This window comes from Trachymyrmex cornetzi, unplaced genomic scaffold (genome assembly GCF_001594075.2).
Source record: "Trachymyrmex cornetzi isolate Tcor2-1 unplaced genomic scaffold, Tcor1.1 scaffold88, whole genome shotgun sequence".
In the NCBI taxonomy this organism is placed as follows: Eukaryota; Metazoa; Arthropoda; class Insecta; order Hymenoptera; family Formicidae; genus Trachymyrmex; species Trachymyrmex cornetzi.
This window is the reverse complement of record NW_017300223.1, coordinates 294,158-313,207: the sequence shown is the minus strand read 5'-3', so window position 1 is coordinate 313,207 and position 19,050 is coordinate 294,158. Positions and strand designations below refer to the sequence as shown.

General features: G+C 30.9%; 4 protein-coding genes across 4 annotated transcripts; 1 reads left to right on the top strand and 3 right to left on the bottom strand.

Moving 5' to 3' along the window:
* On the top strand, positions 1 to 1,605 carry LOC108769231 (cytochrome P450 9e2). The gene has a single exon (XM_018520096.1). The coding sequence runs from the start codon at positions 91 to 93 to the stop codon at positions 1,603 to 1,605; it is 1,515 nt and encodes a 504-aa protein (XP_018375598.1). The 5' UTR covers positions 1 to 90.
* Positions 1,606 to 5,851: 4,246 nt separating this feature from the next.
* On the bottom strand, positions 5,852 to 7,825 carry LOC108769232 (cytochrome P450 9e2-like). The gene has a single exon (XM_018520097.1). It carries the CDS (start codon positions 7,675 to 7,677, stop codon positions 6,124 to 6,126), a length of 1,554 nt encoding a protein of 517 aa, XP_018375599.1. The 5' UTR covers positions 7,678 to 7,825; the 3' UTR covers positions 5,852 to 6,123.
* Positions 7,826 to 13,176: 5,351 nt separating this feature from the next.
* Positions 13,177 to 15,516, bottom strand: LOC108769285 (cytochrome P450 9e2-like). Its single transcript, XM_018520177.1, has 2 exons — positions 13,702 to 15,516; positions 13,177 to 13,359 (listed from the first exon to the last, which is right to left on the bottom strand). Exon 1 carries the CDS (start codon positions 15,255 to 15,257, stop codon positions 13,704 to 13,706), a length of 1,554 nt encoding a protein of 517 aa, XP_018375679.1. The 5' UTR covers positions 15,258 to 15,516; the 3' UTR covers positions 13,177 to 13,359; positions 13,702 to 13,703.
* Positions 15,517 to 16,238: 722 nt separating this feature from the next.
* Positions 16,239 to 18,342, bottom strand: LOC108769233 (cytochrome P450 9e2). Its single transcript, XM_018520098.1, has one exon. It carries the CDS (start codon positions 18,159 to 18,161, stop codon positions 16,593 to 16,595), a length of 1,569 nt encoding a protein of 522 aa, XP_018375600.1. The 5' UTR covers positions 18,162 to 18,342; the 3' UTR covers positions 16,239 to 16,592.
* Positions 18,343 to 19,050: the final 708 nt, after the last annotated feature.

Sequence of the window (19,050 nt, the reverse complement as noted above, 5' to 3'; positions counted from 1 at the left end):
CGCGTTGACAGCATCACTAGCACTTTTTAGCCAGTTAAATTTTATCAAACATTTACAAAAATCATAGAGAGCTTTTCAAATAAGTTTGCCATGGAATATTGGTCTATATTGTTATCGATAGCGATCGGTGTGATCAGCATTTATTATCTTTTCAGAAATTTTAATTTCTTTAAAAGACATGGTGTGATACACGTACCGCCTGTTCCAATATTCGGATCCATGACATCGGTTATATTTAATCGAATGTCATTCCTCGATTTTATCTGTAAGATGTACAATTTCAATCCAGACGCAAAGTATTTTGGAATCTACGTCACGACAAATCCAATCTTCTTGCTTCGTGATCCGGAACTCATTAAGACTATCCTTGTTAAGAATTTCGACGCATTTCCGAATCGTCGTGGTTTTGACGGATTGAATGAACCTTTACTTGCGAAAAATTTGTTTTCTCTTCGCGAAGAAAAATGGCGGAAAGTAAGAACTCTGTTGAGTCCTTCTTTTACATCCAGCAAAATGAAAATGATGTTCACGTTGATGTCGGAATGTGCTGTGGATTTTGCTAAATTTCTGTCGACATTGCCAGTGGATAAAAGTGATATGAACATGAAAGATGCTTTCTCTAAATATACGAATGATGTCATCGCCACGTGTGCTTTCGGAATCAAGGTCGACTCTATGAAAGATCCAACGAACAAGTTCTATGTTTACGGCAAGGAAGCGACTAGCTTTTTAGGGAATCGTAGACTGAAATTTATTTTTCTTAGAACTTTTCCAAGTCTCGGACGAATTCTCAATTTAAAGCTTATAAACGATTACGTGTTAAACTTCTTCAAGGATATTATAAAGACTACAATTGCCACTCGTGATGCGGAACACATTACACGCTCGGATATGCTACAGTTAATGATGGATATCAGGGGTAAAGAAAATCGTAGAGAACTAGACATCGATGACATGATTGCGCAAGCGTTCGTCTTTTTCTTTGGTGGCTTCGACACAAGTTCAACTGCGATGTCCTTCGTAGCTCACGAAATCGCAGCTAATCCAGAAATTCAAAACAAATTACAACAAGAGATCGACAAGGTTTTGGAGGAATCAAACGGAAAAGTGTCTTACGAAGTCATTAATCGGCTCGAATATTTAGATGCGGTGATAAACGAAGCTCTCAGATTATATCCACCAGTCAGTTTCTTAGAAAGAATGTGCGAGAAAACTTATGAATTACCACCCGCATTGCCGGACGAGAAACCTTTTATCATGAAGAAGGGTATGACTTTTTGGATTCCGATTTTCGCAATTCATCGTGATAAAAAGTATTATGACAATCCGGAAAAATTTGATCCAGAAAGATTTTTGAACAACAAGATGCACAATTCCTTATGTTATATGCCATTCGGATTAGGACCAAGAATGTGCATAGCTAACAGATTTGCTCTGCTGGAAGTCAAAATCTTGCTGTTTCATTTATTAGCACGATGTGAGCTGAAACCTTCCACGAAAACTACATCCCCAATAAAATTCGGCAAAACTCTGTTAATGATGCCGGAAAATGGGTTTTGGTTGAACATTCAGCGTAGAAAAGATACGCATCCTGCAACAGTATAGCTATTATAAAAAAATTACATTTATAATAAAAATTATTTTTTTGTAACAGAAATCGTCATGCGTCTTCATGAACGTACATTTTATAGTATTGTATGTATGTAATAATACTAAATTCAAGATATTTTGAAGTTATTAGTTGCGAATATTAATAATTAGTAATATTGAAAGTGCTGAAATATAATTTCATGGTAAATTGTAACAATTTCTATAGGATTGTATTAATTTTTTTCATACGATATTTTTTATAATTTATTGATATATAGATTTTGTAAAAACAAAAAAAAAAGAAAATTATATAAATACACTTAGTGTATAGATATATTTATTATTAAATAACAGCATAATACTTTATATAAAATATACACATTGCAATTCTGGACTTTCTTAACTTAATTAATTTTCTAAATTATAAATTCTTATAAAAATTTTATAATAGATATCTCCTTCTTACTTTTAACTTTACAAAAATGATTAATTGTCATAATTTATCCTCCGTCGGAAATTTGCAATATATATAATATTTACAAACTATATATTTTTAAAAAATAACTATGTATGTGTTTAAATAACCATGCATTTTTTTTACATTAAATGATTTATCTCATTATTCTGTGCGTAAAAATATTAAGGAACAGTTAGTTACTAAAATATAAATAGTTTAGTAGATAAAGATACTAGATTTATAATCCGATTAGATCCAGAAGAGCTATTAAATGGTGCTACAAAAATCTATTTCTATTTGATGGTTTTGCCTAAGGAAACTTTTAATCAGTATCTCATAATAAAACTATTACAATTTTAGTCAATTTAACCAAAGCCACTTTTTCGATATGATAATGCGGGATTCGTTAAAAATCGTTAAAAATAAATAAAATATAATCCAATTTTTATGATAAAAATTTGTTGTTAAAAACTTTCATAAATATGTAAGAATTTTTTTTAGATTTTTATACAATACCGGAACAATATAAAAATTTGCACCGCAGTTCGACGATTCAGATTGCGGATGAATAAAGTTTTACATTGCCGATGGAGACTTAATTTATTTTTTTGTAATTTGTTATAACGTAATTTTGATGATTATATTAATTTTAATTTAACATTATATGAGTATCTTTTTTCATTTAAAAGAAAGATTTTTTATTTTATTATATTAATATACATATGTATTCAGTATATATTTTATTTAAGTAGATAAAATAACAGGTTATTATTACATATTTTATAATGCGTTTTAATTGGAATCGTTGAATTTACAAGATTTATAACTAGTATTTACTGTTGTATATATAAGGCCGACGTACAATCGATCACATTTTTATACTTGTCCGTAATTACTTTTGTAACTATATCTGTAAAATAATTTATATACTGTGTTGCGCACGTATGTTAATAACTGTAAATGACAAATTATTGTGCGTTGAGCCATAACAGTTCTAACAACGTAGCAATCTTAGTAAAAGCGAGATTGCAAAAAGGAGATTTGAATTATACAGCTCATTAAATACTTAGAAATAAAATTGTAGAACTAGTATTCTCTTGAATAACTAGGAATAAATAAAATATTGTATACTAAAAGATAAAATTTAACGATAAAATTTTAGAGATAAATTTTTGTATTAAATCTGTGTATTAATAATAATAAGTATGATAAATCGATTTAATCGTTGAACTTTTCAGTTTTAATATTTGGTAGAATGTATATTTTACAGTACAAGTAAATAGCATAGTGTGAGAAACTCCGAAAATAATTGTAAGAGTGTTTTTGCCACTTACCTTGTTCAATTTCTTCGTAGCGAGACAATACATCGTTTCAAGCCACCCTTATGATCTCCACTTCATCAATTCTTGGCCCTTCTCCAACACGCGGTCCCTTTCCAACGGCAGTAAGTGAATTAGATTAGAAGAGGTACTTTTATCGAGAGAGAGTCAGAGAATACTTTTTCGAACACATATCTCGGAAAGCTGATAATAACTATTTTTATCAGAATAATCGCGCTGCAAACTATTTATGTATATCAAATTTTATTTAACTTATAAAACAGTGTTTAGATTATACACTGTTTAAAAAAATATTATTTTCTTTACTACATATTTTGTTGTTTTCTGACTAGTTTACGAGATATAAATGTAGAAATTTTTTGACCTTTTTAGCTGTTATCTTGCTCATTAGAATGCATTAGATGTAGAACTCGACTAATGATAATTAAGTGGCTCAGTCGGCCACTAATTATCTAAATTACAAGGACTTCCCGTAGCAGCGAAGGATAACTGCGTCTAATGATCAAGTAGATCAATTGCAACCAAGTGTCCAGTTGGTTTAATAGCAACGGCGCGTCACGCAAGCATCTTATTTGATAGAAACTGGTTTGTCTGTCGAAGATCACGAGTCGCGATTCCTTTAGCAATGGTCGCCGAGGGAACGTACGCTCTTCCGACCGCTCATTAAAGCGGCATTCACAAGCTCGTATCGTGTCTCTGGAAACGCCCAATCACGTAGCCGAATACATTATACGACTGTTATATCCGCCATGCAACTGCATGAGAGAACGTGCAACCAATGCAGATCCTCTTTGGTCAATGCAAGATTCTGTCGCAGACATGACACGCAGAATCCCGACAATCGGTATTTGTTACAGTACTAAATCTGAACTGCTTCATGCAATATGTCTCTATATTATACATTTAAAAAAATCTATAATTGCATTGACTTTCTCATTTTTATCTTTCATCTCTCATTTTTTTCCTTTTAATATTTGTAAATAACCTTATTTCTTTATTCATACATGTATTAATTGCAGTTAACAATATTTAGTATAACTATATTTATAGATATAAATGAAGCAATTAAAATAAAGTATATGTATCTATTCAATTTTTATTAAAATTATCATTCGACGAAATAAGAAGTTTTAGGTATTAAAATAAAACGAATGAACGACATATATATTTAACAATTAAGAAATTTTTCAAATCAACGTTATGTTAATCATACAATAATTATATATACAGAAAATATTTTATATATATATATAATATTATATACTATAATTATATTTTTTTATTTGACTTATAATTAAAATTAGTTAAATTACAAAATTTATTGCTAGGATATCTGTTAATGTAATTATTATATAGATGCTTTTATATAACATTCAGAAACCATTCTCAGTTTTTATATCTCATTTAAAAAATTTTAGTAACATTGAATTAATGACATTTTCATTTCAAAGAACATAAATCTATCATTTATACATATTGTCCAGTCTAAATCGAAAGATAGATAAACATCAAAAAGTTATCTTATCTCAGTTTACTATGAAATCGTTCGGAATCGAATTTTGCGATTTTTAAAGTGTTTGGAGTTATCTTAAAATGATATAAATTCATATCATAAGATGTTTGTTCTTTTTTATAGTAAAGTTTTTTCAAAAGATCGGATCATGATTTGAAAACTTTTACGTATACTTATGGTCTGTTTAATACTACTTATACGTTTTGAGTTTTATTGATTACAGAATTCAAAGAACTTTTATTCCATATTGCCTCATAACAATGTTTTCTGTTTGAATCTTTCAATATATTGTTGATTTTGCTTTAAAACTTATCTGGGATTGTTGATGATAGCTTTGTGAAATTTAATCAGTGTCGAGTTGCTAACAAAAACAATTAAGAAAAAAAATAAATGTTTGCAACATTATATTTTCGATAGCGAATTTTTTTCTTCTCTTTTATTTTCGCTCTTCATTGTCAGTTAAAATATATTTTCAATGAAACGATATATCATAAAATTTAATAAAATATATCACATATATAGGTAAATATACCAGGGATATTAGTTTTGTTTCTTTTCTACTGTAATATTGTAACATATATAACACATAAAAACTTGCAAACACTTTTTCGCGCAAATCAGATTATTTTTAACACGATTTTCTGAGCATATTTCCAAACACGCATTTAATCCAATTAAACAGCAGACATATTATTCAAGAATATATACTACATGCTATAAATTAGCGAATTACCGTAGTAGTTTCTAAAATTAATATTAACACAATATGATAACATTAATTAATTTTCCTAACTAATATTGTCTGTTTTTTAAAATATATATGAGTATACATATATACAATATCAGTTTTCAGTTTTTATATATGTACAACGATATAATTTTTCTTCTTGATTATACTTGTATAATAATCTGTCTTAAAAATTTTCCTTTCTAATCAGTATTTTGGGTTATTAATGAAAAATGAGAAGTTTAATTTAATTATAAAGGACCCCGCATAAAACATACAGAAAATAGGTCTCGGCGATTTTGGCAGAATTTGATGTACAATAACTCAAAAACTGTTTATTATTTTACTTTGTGCCTATGGAGACTTTTGATCAGGACGATCAAAACTACAATATATTACAAATTCAGCCAAATTAACCGGGACCCATTTTCCGTATGTTTTGTGAGGGCTCTTTTTAAAGATTTGATTAAATAAATTAATTTCTTTCTTTTTACATCTAGCCTGTCCCATTGATATCATTAGCTGTAATAGAGTGATGTGTATTTTTCCTCGGCATTACACTCAACCAGAAACCACCTTCAGGTTTCATAAATAAACTATTCTTAGTGATCTTGATCGGTACCGATGTCTTCTTGCAAGGTTTTAAATCACAACGTGCTAGCAATTGAAAGAGTAGAACCTTCGTCTCCAGCAATGCGAATCTGTTACCTATGCACATTCTTGGACCAATACCAAAAGGAAGGTAGGCTCCGCAGTTGAAATTGTCCTTCTTCCGTTCACCAAGAAACCGCTCAGGATCAAACTTCTCCGGCTCTTCGAAATATTTAGGATCACGATGAAGTCCATAAACCGGTACCCATATGCCGTGTCCTTTCTTTATAGTAAAGGGTTTTATTCCTGGTAATGGCGGTGGTAGCTCGAAGTCTTTTAAGCATAATCTGTCCAACATCACAACAACCGGATACATCCTCAAAGCCTCATTAATTATAGCATCTAGATATTCCATGCTATTAACCGCTTCATAAGTTGCTTGTCCATTCGTATCTTCCAAGACTTGGTCAATTTCATTTTGAAGTCTTTTATGTATGTTCTGATTTATCGCAATTTCGTGAGCAGCAAAACACATTAACGTTGAAGTACTTTCGAAACCTCCAAAGAAGAAAATAAACGCCTGTGACACCATATCATCGATAGTTAATTCTGTCTTGCCATCTTTACCTCTGCTCTCCATCATCAATTGTAACATGTCTGGACGAACAATACCATTTTCATCTCTAGCTTTTATAGTGATTTTTACAAGCTCTCGAAAAAAATTTGCTATCTCTTCACGAACGAATGTCAGTTTAAGTATTCGTGCAAGCCAGGGCAAAGTTCTAAGTATGTACATCTTTAAAAAAATTAAATTTCCTGTAAAATTGGTTGCCTCCGTGCCGTACACATAGAAATCGTTTTTTCGATTTCTCATAGAATCTACTTTAACGCCAAAAGCGCAAGTAGCGATTACATCGTTTGTAAATCTTGTGAAAACATCTTTTATTTCCATTATCCTTTCCTCTGGTGGTAATTGCGCCAAATAACTGCCAAAGTCGACACCGCAATCGAACATCAGTTTATACATAGTTTTCATTTTACTGGACGTGAAAGCCGGACTTAATATAGATCGTATCTCACGCCATCTCTCTCCGCGAAGGGCGGCAAGATTTTTTCCAAAAACTGGATCTTGATTTTCATCGACGAAACTAATATGATCCATGAACATGTCAAAATGTTTCAATGTCACGGATTTAATAAGCTCAGGATCGCGAAGCATTATAATTGGATTTTTCACATCATACAAGCCGATGTACTTGGCGTCGGGAAATAAATTGTATACCGATTTGATAAAGTCAGGTATTGATTCACGACGGAGGAAAGTTGATTTCATACTTCCCACTATGGGAAGAGGCTTCACATACGGTATTCCATGTTTCTTGAAATAATTTAAATCTTTGAAGAGAAGATAATAAAGACTTAGAGTACCTGCTATCAATAAAACGATTACGTATATCATAATGTTAATTGTGTTTACACAGTGCACATACACACGCACACATACGACACTGAACTCGAAGAATGTAATGAGCAGCCTCCTAGATTAATCTGTTATTTGAATATATAGTATATGGCGCTATTAAAATGCTTGACGTTACTCGTCGGAGACTGACTGTCAATTACTACCCACACGAATAATATTTCTCTTATATACGACATACATGGTATCGTGTGGGGGAATTCTATTAAGTATGATAGTGTGCTAGGATTTTGCGTACAGCTTTAAGGGGATGCTGGAGTGACGGTCGAACTTAATCAAGGTCGATAGCACAGACTTTTTTAAATTCGACAATAGTGTGACATCTTTCATTCATTTCTTATACTTATTATATATCGTTGTGTTTCGCTCAAACGCATTCTTCTGTCCTTATCTAACATATTGCAACGCCATCTCTTAGAAAGAGATCAACTAAATTACTGCTACAACAGTTTAAACTGTCGTACATCGTCGATTTCTCACGCGTTAAACACACAATTTCGTAGAATGCAATTATCTTTTTATTTAGGCGTCAAAACTCAATTCTAAAGATATGACTGTATTCGTCTTTTTATTCTATATGCTCCTGCCCTAATTTCGAGCATAAAAAGTGCATATAATTTTTTCACGAAGTAAATGTTTGGTGAGCTGATAGCACATGGATACAGAAATCTGTAATTTATTATTTTTCTCAGCTTTGGACACAAAACACACCAGGAGCAGGTACATTAGCACGGATATTTCAATCGTGGAGAAGGAATTTTTATTCTGTGCAACTCTAATTTGTAGAATATTGCATTTAACATAAACGCTTGCTTTATCGATAAAAAAGAAGACTCCAGCATTCCCTTAAGGGGGTCTCCTCATGTAAACCGCTAAAAAGATCATTTTTAGACATTTTTTTCTAAGGTATGCAATGGACCGTTTTAAAAATTTTTGATGTTTTACTACATATATTAAAGAGTACAACAAAAATTTTTTTATTTCAATATAGTTCATTATGTAACTTTTCTAAATAAATGTTGACGCAACCTCGTCGCTGGAAACGTAAATCGGCAGGAAATCTAACGCCTTTTGTATTTGTCTAAAACAAAAAAACAAAATGGTTTCTTATTTTGTATGACAGTATCTTATCGGTGAACCTAAAAAATAAGTTAAAAGTTGAAAATTAACAAAATGGCGGCACTTTAAAGACATAAGTACGATTTTGACCCCAAAAATTTCAATTTATTTATGCAATAACAATTGTTTTAATTAGTTATTTTACTAAATTTATAGGTTCATCGACAAATTATGACATTAAACAATATGTGTACACAGAGACAACTCGATCGATCGAATAATTTTTGAGTTATCTTTCCCGCCAGTTTAAAAAAACTAGTTTCGAGAAAAACGCGTTTAAAGTTTTTAGTATCTGTGTAGTAGTTAGTATCTGTGCATCATAAATGGGCTGTAGCTTCCTAACTTATTCGAATTTCGTTCTGTAACTTTGGAAATATATTTTCTACATTTACTACTATCGATTAAAGCAAAAAAAATTTTTTCGATTTTTTGAACCGGTTACATGAGGCGACCGATTATTCAACTCAATCAAGGTCGATAGTACAGACTTTTTAAATTCCAAATTCGATAATAGTGGTGACATCTTTGATTTAGTTTTTACATTATATTATATAATATATATCATTCTGTCTTACTCAAACGCATACATCTGTTCTTATCTAACATATGCCAGCACCATCTATCGCAAGACCGCGCAACTACTGCTACACGGAATTTCAGCTCTGTTGACAGTTCCAGGCTTCGCAAAGCACCTGTATACACGTATTTTCTATTCGGTGGAAATATTTCTTTTCTAGACATTCAATCATATAGCGTTTTTCATTGGCAGAATTAGTGCGCACTCAGTGCACTTTAAAGCCGTTGTACAAAAATCGACGTAAAGATATACATTTAATAACAATATATGAACGAATTAAACCGTGAAATATTCGATACATTTTATTGTGCTATTTGATAAAATAAATTTTGAGCATTTTATCAATTAAGATATCTCACTTTTATATTTTTTTAGAACAGTGTACAACAGCTTTAATGTGCACTGAGTGCGCACTGGTTTTGCCAATGAAAAGCAATATTAGTTCTACAAACTCGATATCGTTTGTTTCAATAATGTGACCTCAGCTGCACACGCTTATTTTCAAGATATGGACTCTAAAACTCTTATATCAAACAAATATATATCTGAAGTGACAGCTGTACGAGCCAAAAGTAAGTGAATTTTTAACGAACTTTAAACTTTTTTTCGATTTTCTCATGAAATCCAGTGCAGCTGAGGTCCTGTTTGTGCGTACTTTAATTTAAGTAATAATACTTTTGCAATCCGTACATTCAATACCGAGATTTTTCACCGAATGGAAATGTGGTAAAACAGGAGGCTTTAGCATCACCTTAATTCATATTGGTATAGATAGTCTCATAGATATTACAAAATCTAATGAAATAGTCAAATACATAAGTATACGTTTAGATTTATCATTTCTTTGTCAGTAATTGTTTTGTATAATAATAATTTTTCTTTGTAGAGATAATATATTATGGAGTATTTCTCTAATTCAGTAGCTTGTATTTTAAGATATAGAATATTTAAGTAGGGCAAAGCGAGCTTAAATTAATATTAAAAGTAAAAATGGCATGAACGCGAATAAAAAGTTTAATACAATTTCAAAAAGATTTTGGTTGAGCTATAATAGTATTATAAGTAAAATATTTTATAATATGTGTGCTAATGTAATGTACATACATTTTTATGTGATTCGTCAATTGTTTGCAATAAATAATAATTATCGATAATGTAATGTATATATATAATCGATCGATCTAGCCTTTATTTAAAAAACCGAGAATTTCGGATGCTCGGATGACCGCAACTCGCTGACTCGCGTAAAGACACGCGTGTCTTTTGATATTTTTATAATGTGCTCTATATACATATATTCTATCTTAAAAATGTAGTGAATTATGAAAATACTTTTTAAAGAATTCAACATATATAATAGGACAATTTTAAGTAATTGTAATAGCAATAATATTGCGCAATTGATTTTATATATATAAAAAGAAGATTTACGTCGTAAGTTAGGAATTAATCAATGATCATAACACACACAAAATGATAAGTAACACTTGATCTTTAATACTTTTCATATCGCCTTTTTTTATCATTTTCTAGTGAAAGATAATAACACTGTTTTTATTGTTCAAAGAATATTTTTATATAAAAATGTTGTGATTTTCTGAAACAAAGAAACAACGTACAAAGAAATCAGGATAAGAAAATATCAGAATAATTAGATAAACTGATATTTATTAAAATTATAATTTTTACATTTAATTGCAACTGTCATAATAAATTATAAAACTACAAATATCAAATGCAACTACGTCACACATCACTCACACACATGTTATATACCTATACATACGCCCCCCTCCCACGTTCTTCCTTTTTTTATATTTTTTTTATCTTATTAATTAATAATACTTGAACATATTTTCTGCGTTTCTTGCGATAATCGTTTTAGCATTACAATATCAAGATGCAAGTATTAATGATTCAGCAATTTTACTTCGTTGAATCTTATGCATCAGTATAAACATTTTCTTATCGAAAAGAATAACCTTGCGTCATTATTATTTTATTTCATTATTTTTTGTTTTACTTAAAAAAATTAAATTAAATTTGAAATATATAGTGTTGTATAAGCTGTATTTCTATTTATCCTAATATATTTTGCAATAGACTTTTTTATTTTGTTGCAGTGGGAAATTATTAATATTTGAATATTAAATTTTTAATTTCATAAAATTATACAAAGTACTCATATTTGACTAAAAAATTAAAAACCTATTATATTACAAATTATAAATTCTTTTTTTTATTGATACAATATTAATATTGTAAAAATTTCTAATTTTTACTTTCTGATACATTCACAATTATCAATTCTAATAGCACAATGAATTACTAAATTTCCTTACAGCTTGACGTTTACAACATTAACTGTGATAGAATGATGCGTATTTTTCCTGGATGTCACATCCAACAGAAATCATCTTAAAATTTCAAAATAAAACAACTTTAACTATCTTCATCGGAATTATTGTTTTTTCACAAGGTTTCAATTCGCAACATACTAGCAAGTGAAAAAGTACAATCTTCGTCTACAGCAACGTGAATCTGTTACTTATGCATTTCCTAGGATTTAGACCAAAAGGAAGTTATGATCCAGAGTCGAGATTGTTTTTCTTGCGCTCACCAAGAAACCGTTCGGAATCAAATTTCTTTGGTTCTTCGAAATACTTAGGATCATGATGAAGTCCATAAATTAGTATCCATATACCTTGTCCTTTCCTTATAGTAAAAGGTTTTATATCAGATAGTATCGGTGTGTGTGTGTGTGTGTGTGTGTGTGTGTGTGTGTGTGTGTGTGTGTGTGTGTGTGTGTGTGTAATATGAAATTTTTATATATAATCTATCAAATAATACACCACTTAGATACATTTTGAAAGTTTCATTGATGAGCGGGTTAAATTAAAATTATAAAAAGTCCTTTAACATTTTATGAGTTTTTCAATAATTAATGAAAAGTATAATAATTAGTAAAGTAAAACTATTCTCAATAACATAAAGAATGCCTGCTGTTACTGATGGTTACATACATTGCGATATGTAATAATAGTTTACACGATTAAAGTGAACATTGAAGAAAGTAAAAATATTATTATTTAAATAGTAATATAGTATTATTTAATATTTACTAATAATTGAATTAATATGACATTAATGTAACATTATATATTGAGCTACAATTTTTAACTTTTACTGCGTGAAATATAATAATTTTTCTTGTATATGTGTAAAGGGATCAGTTTGATGGTATACAATTTATAATGGATCAAGTTATTTTTAAATATTAATTCAATGGAATCAAACAATATATAACACTTAAAGACAGGTATTTTATATACATATAGATATATGAAAAATAGATAGATACAGAAAAATATCCTTAACTAATTTTTAAAGTTTTTCTTATTCTAATATTTTTTATATGATATTTTTATGCAATTATATATATATATATATACATATATATATAATACTAGATTGTTATGCTATTATATATATATATATATACATATATATATAATACTAGATTGTTATGCTATTATATATAATTAGATTTTTTATCTTAGTTATGTAATCGCTTGCCTAAATCATTTTTTATAACATTCTTATCTACGTAATACATTTTTATACAGAAAATTATGACAACATCTTTTACAAATTTAAAGAAACATAATAAAAATGTACAAACGGTTATTATAATAACAATAATTGTACAGTTATTTATATTATTTACAAAAAATAATTATAAATTTATCGATAATAATATCGCAAAATCAATAATATTCAATTCATTAATCTTTTTCATGCTGTTTTCTTTTTTGCTATTTTCTAAGAAACTTACATAATTTAATTAATACGTTTAATATATCGAAGATTGTTATTTCTTGAACTTGCAGCAACATTATCTTCTTGCCGTACAGAAAGAAACGTTCTGTACCCGATCATTTGAATTTTTATTGTTTTCATTTTATCTGAAAAATTTAAGAAACATTTTTATATATTATAATATAGCTTATATTTTGGATAGTCATTTTTGTACATGCATTTTATTTAAAAACCACTATTTCATTGTATCTCTCATACCATAAATATGCTTGAATATTAAATTTTTTAATTATGAGGTTCTATAAGTATCATATTTAAAAACTTAAACAATTTTATAAATCAAAAATTATTTTTCTTTAGATCAGTATCATCTAGACACTATTATTATTTATTAATTACAAAAGTAACAGGAGTTGTTTTTCTATATCAAAAATGTCTCTTTTATTTTAAATTTTTCAAGTCGTAAAAATTTATTAAAATTTTCTTACATTTAGCGTGTTTCATTTACGAGATTAGTTGCAAGAGTGTGATGCATATCTTTTCTTGGTACCACCTTCAGCCAGAAACCGCCTTCAGGTTTTAAGTTGAAGGAGTCCTTAGCGATTTTGATTGGTATTGGCGTCTTCTCGCAGGTTTTTAAATCGCAACGGGCCAGTAGTTGAAAAAGTATAACCTTTGTCTCCAACAACGCAAATCTGTTACCTATGCACATCCTGGGACCAAGACCAAAAGGAAGGTAGGCTCCGCAGTTGAGATTGTCCTTCTTTTGCTCACCAAGAAACCGTTCGGGATCAAACTTCTCCGGCTCCTTAAAGTAATTAGGGTCATGTTGAAGTCCATAAGCCGGTATCCATATGCCTTGTCCTTTCTTTACAACAAATGGTTTCAATCCTGGTAATGCTGGCGGTAGCTCAAAATCTTTTGCGCATACTCTATCCATTGCTACAGCAACCGGATACATCCTGAGAGCTTCGTTGATTACAGCCTCTAAATATTCCATGCCATTAATCGCTTCGTAAGGTGCTTGTCCATTCGTTTCTTCCAAAACTTGGTCGATTTCCTTTCGAAGTTTGTCTTGTATATCTTGGTTTATTGCGAGTTCATGAGCGGCAAAACTCATTAACGTTGAAGTACTATCGAAGCCAGCAAAGAAAAAAACAAATGCCTGTGCTACCATATCATCGGTACTCAATTCTGCTTTGCCCTCTTTACCTCGGGTTTCCATCATCAATTGCAACATATCAGGACGAACGATACCATTTTCATCTCTAGCTTTTATAGTAGTTTCGATAAGGTCTCGGAAAAAATCTGTTATTTTTTGACGAATGACTTTCAAGTTAATTAACCGTGCCAACCAAGGCAAACTTCTAAATATGTAAAACTTTATGAAAGAAAAAGTGCTAAAAACTGTCGCTTCTTTGCCGTATATATAGAATTCGTTTTTCGGGTTTTTCGTGGAATCAACACTGACACCAAAAGCGCAAGTAGCAATCACGTCGTTAGTATATCTAGTAAAGACGTCTTTCATTTCCAGTATCCTCTGCTCCGGTGGCAATTGCGCCAAATAATTACCGAAATTGGCACCACAGTCCGACATTAGCTTAAACATGTTTTTCATTTTGCTCGATGTAAAGGCTGGACTCAATAAAGATCGTACCTGTCGCCATTTTTCTCCGCGAAGAGCAAAAAGGTTTCTGCCGAATAGTGGATCTTGATTTTCATCTATAAAACTACGATGATCCATAAAATTATCGAAGTGTTTTAATGCGATGGATTTAATAAGCTCGGGATCGCGAATCACCACAATTGGAACGTTCATATCAAACATACCAACGTACTTGGCTTCAGGATGTAAATTATAAGTGGTCTTGACCAATCCGGTTATCGACTGAAGACGCAAAAACGTTGGTCCCATATTTCCCACTATCGGAAGAGGTGTCTTATGTGGTATGCCATATTTTTTGAAATAATTTAAATCTTTGAAGAGAAAATAATAAAGGCCTAAAGCACCTGCTATCACCGACAAAGCAATTATATATACCATATTGATATACGTATATATATGTACATATATATCGTTGAATTAGTATACACAATATAGTTTTGTAGAAATTGAAATGACTTTTGCACTTTTTCGTAACCAGATTGTTTCTTAAGTACTTTTTTATTGTTCTGTTAATAACAAAGACAATACACTAAAGCACAACGTTACTCGTCAAAAGCTGACGGCTGACTGCTACCACACTGACGCAATCTTTCTAATATAACATCCGATTCGTCATCGCTTACGCAAGAAACGCAATGATATTTAGCGGTGTCTTCATAGATACTTTCGTTGTTATTAACGTGATAAATTTTTATAATTAAAATGATTACTGGATTTGGCAGATTACCGTTTATTTAATATTTTCAAGTATATTTGCCATGTTAAATATATTCGATGTGCCTTTTACTTACTATTGAGAAATAACATGATTTATATCGATTAATAGATAACAATTTAGTCGTAGACGTAATAGTTATTCCCTATATATTCCTTATCTTAGAATTTGTACTTTGTAGAAAGAATTAAACATGTTAATATTATTATTAGTATCTTTCTTTAATTCGATATTTGAGAGAGAGAGAGAGATATATGATTCAAAGTACTTTATTCCTTCTGTGAATCGATAGTGAAGTTTATAAGAATACGCAGTTAATTCTTATTACGTCTATGAATTTACAAAATACAAAATTACAAAATTGCATTAAACTAGCTGTTCATTGTCTTATCATGACGATTTGAATCATGGCTATAAATTATAATTTCAGACAAAGCGAATAAAAGATATTATTGCAATCTAAACTGTTCTCGCATCGGTAATTGAAATAGAATCACAGAATTGCCGTAGAATATTTTGTAAATTTCTACATTCTAATATTTTTTATTATTATTTATATATATATTTATATAATATATTTATATGTTATAATAATGTAGCATAATGTCTATATGGTAGTATATATAACGTAAAATATGTTTGTGATTTTTTTTCTATCTCGAAATTTGCGAATGAAAATACTACAACAAGAAAGTTCTTGAAAAAGAATTTAAAAGAATATTTGTCATTTTTTGTTCTGAGCAGTAGTTTTTGAGACATAAATGTTTAAAACTAGCCAATTATAGATTATTATCAAACGACTGCCTGTCCGTGAGTCACGCATCAATAATGTTAATAATCACACGGGCAAGCAACCATTTAATCGTAATCCGTAGTCGTGTCAGTTTTAAACCTTTATATATCTATGTGATATTTTTATTTCCAAGGACATCATCTTTTTTTATTTGTAGACTTGTATGTTTTGAATGCTCCTACTGTTTGACGGTCTTACATTTGGATTACTTTGGAATCTGGAACTGACACGACTGGTTTGTTTCCATAACCGTAGGATGCGCGTTTTCTCTAGGTACAATGCTCAACCAGCAACCGCCTTCCATCCGTATTGAAAATCCGCCTTTCTGAAATTTTACAGATGTCGAAGTTTTCTCGCACGGCTTTAACTGACAACGAGCCAAAAGATGAAATAACATAGTCCTTGTCTCGAGTAACGCGAATCTGTTGCCGATGCACATTCTCGGACCTAATCCAAATGGATAATAAGCGTTAAAATTGCACTTATCTCCTTCATCGAGGAATCTCTCAGGTTTGAATTTATCAGGTTCCGGAAAGTATTTAGGATCGTGTTGAAGCGCATAAATTGGGATAAAGAGTGTCATTCCTTCCTTTACTAGATATGGCTTTGCATTTGGTAGTGTAGAAGGCAACTCAAAATCTTTCACGCATATTCTGTCCGTCATTAGTTGTACCGGATACTTTCTGAGACCCTCATTAATAACGGCATTTAAATATTTCATTCCGTTGATCGCCTCGTAAGATGGTTTACCATTCGTATCTTCCAAAATTTTATCGATCTCATTTTGCAGTTTCTCTTGAATATCTGGATTGACGGCAATTTCGTGTGCAACGAAACTCATCAGTGTCGAGCTGCTGTCGAAGCCAGCAATAAAAAAAATGAATGCCTGTGATGTTATATTCAAAATGGTCAGTTCTTTTCCGGGTTCTCTTTTACTTCTGCTATCCATCAACAATTGAATTATGTCTGGGCGAGTAATACCTTTCTCTTCTCTGATTCTTATAGTCTCAGCTACCAGATTTACAAAGAATGCATTAGTACGATCATCTATTAACTTAATATTTAATAGACGTATAAGCGACGGCATATGTTGATACATCAAAACTTTCATAAGTGCAAACATGCCAAAATTTGTCGCTTTTTTGCCGAACATGTAAAAATCATTTTCTGGGTTTCTCATCGAATCCACATCAATACCAAAGGCGCATGAAGCGATCACGTCGTTAGAGTATCTTGTGAATATATCTTTCATTTCCATAACGCGTTTGTCTGACGGTACATTCAATAAATATTCCGAAAAGTTCACAGCGCATTCAGATATTAATTGGAACATTGTCCTCATTTTACTAGCTGTAAAAGCAGGACTTAGAAGCGTTCTAATGTCGCGCCATTTGTCACCGCGAAGAGCAAGCAAATTTGTTCCAAAAAGCGGATCTTGAGTTTCGTTGCCAAAGAAAAGATGATCCGGAAATGAGTCGAAATGTTTAATAGTGACAGATTTAATCAGTTCAGGGTCACGAATTACTACGATTAATCTCGTGAAATCAAAAGCACCAATATACTTAGCATCGGAATGCACATTGTACATTTCTTTAATCATATCGGCGAAACTTTTTGGTCGAACAAAAATTTTCCAAATCCTTTCTAACAAGGAATATTCTTTTACATGTGGAATTCCATGCTTCTGAAACACGTTCGAATTTTTGCGGGATGAGTAATAATAAATAGCAAGTATAACGGCTACTGCTGATAAGACTATTGTCCAGTATTCCATGATAAATGTTTAATCGGAATGCGATTACTCCTTTTGTTCGAGATAAAGTTGAACGCCAGTGTCGTGAAAGTTTGTGTCAATATCACTGTTTGCAATTGTGTGAGGCACCCTCAGGTTATAATCCAATGCAATATGTTGAACGTGATTGTTTTATCAAGTCAAAGCGATCTGCTCGCTTGAAATTCTCGCACACGACTGCTCATACCGAGATAGAGTTGTTTGTTATATGGTTCATTGCAATTTCATGACGTCATTTAAGAGAATTACATGAGAGAGAGAGAGAGAGAGAGAGAGAGAGAGAGAGAGAGAGAGAGAGAAATAACACTTTGTTACTTTATAATCCGTAAGTGAGAAGATGCATTATATCTATATAGATAAAAATACTTACAAAATACTTATTAATAAATCACTTAGCAAATAAAACAAATATTATAGAAGTAATATAGTTTAGAAAATGTAATGTATCGTTAATCAGTAGCATACAGCCGATACAACTCATGATATTTTCTATTATTCGCAATAGCCTTAAATATTCTCATATTAGAACGGAAAACTCGCAATAGTGAATAACGTATATGTACATTACGTAATAAATGAGTCATATCAAGCATTTGCCATGCGAATCGGAATACTGTAGAGAAACCAAATTGAGGGCTCGCTTTATTGATACCAGCGTACGACCGATCGAGCATTACTAACACCTCGTATCTAATCCAGATGGCGTAAATTCTTCGATATGAGAAAGAGATACATTATTTATTCATGATAATTTGTTTGATTTTTAATCTTAATGATGCAAATTCGAAAAGTCGTTTCGCTCATATCTCAGAATTAATCTGACGGATGTTCTAAACATTGCGAAACAGTCTAATATGTCTGTCGTATGTAT

Bases quoted from the DNA above. Each gene is read 5' to 3' on its own strand.
- LOC108769232 (XM_018520097.1), bottom strand. From the start codon at position 7,677: ATGATATACGTAATCGTTTTATTGATAGCAGGTACTCTAAGTCTTTAT.
- LOC108769233 (XM_018520098.1), bottom strand. From the start codon at position 18,161: ATGGAATACTGGACAATAGTCTTATCAGCAGTAGCCGTTATACTTGCT.
- LOC108769231 (XM_018520096.1), top strand. From the start codon at position 91: ATGGAATATTGGTCTATATTGTTATCGATAGCGATCGGTGTGATCAGC.
- LOC108769285 (XM_018520177.1), bottom strand. From the start codon at position 15,257: ATGGTATATATAATTGCTTTGTCGGTGATAGCAGGTGCTTTAGGCCTT.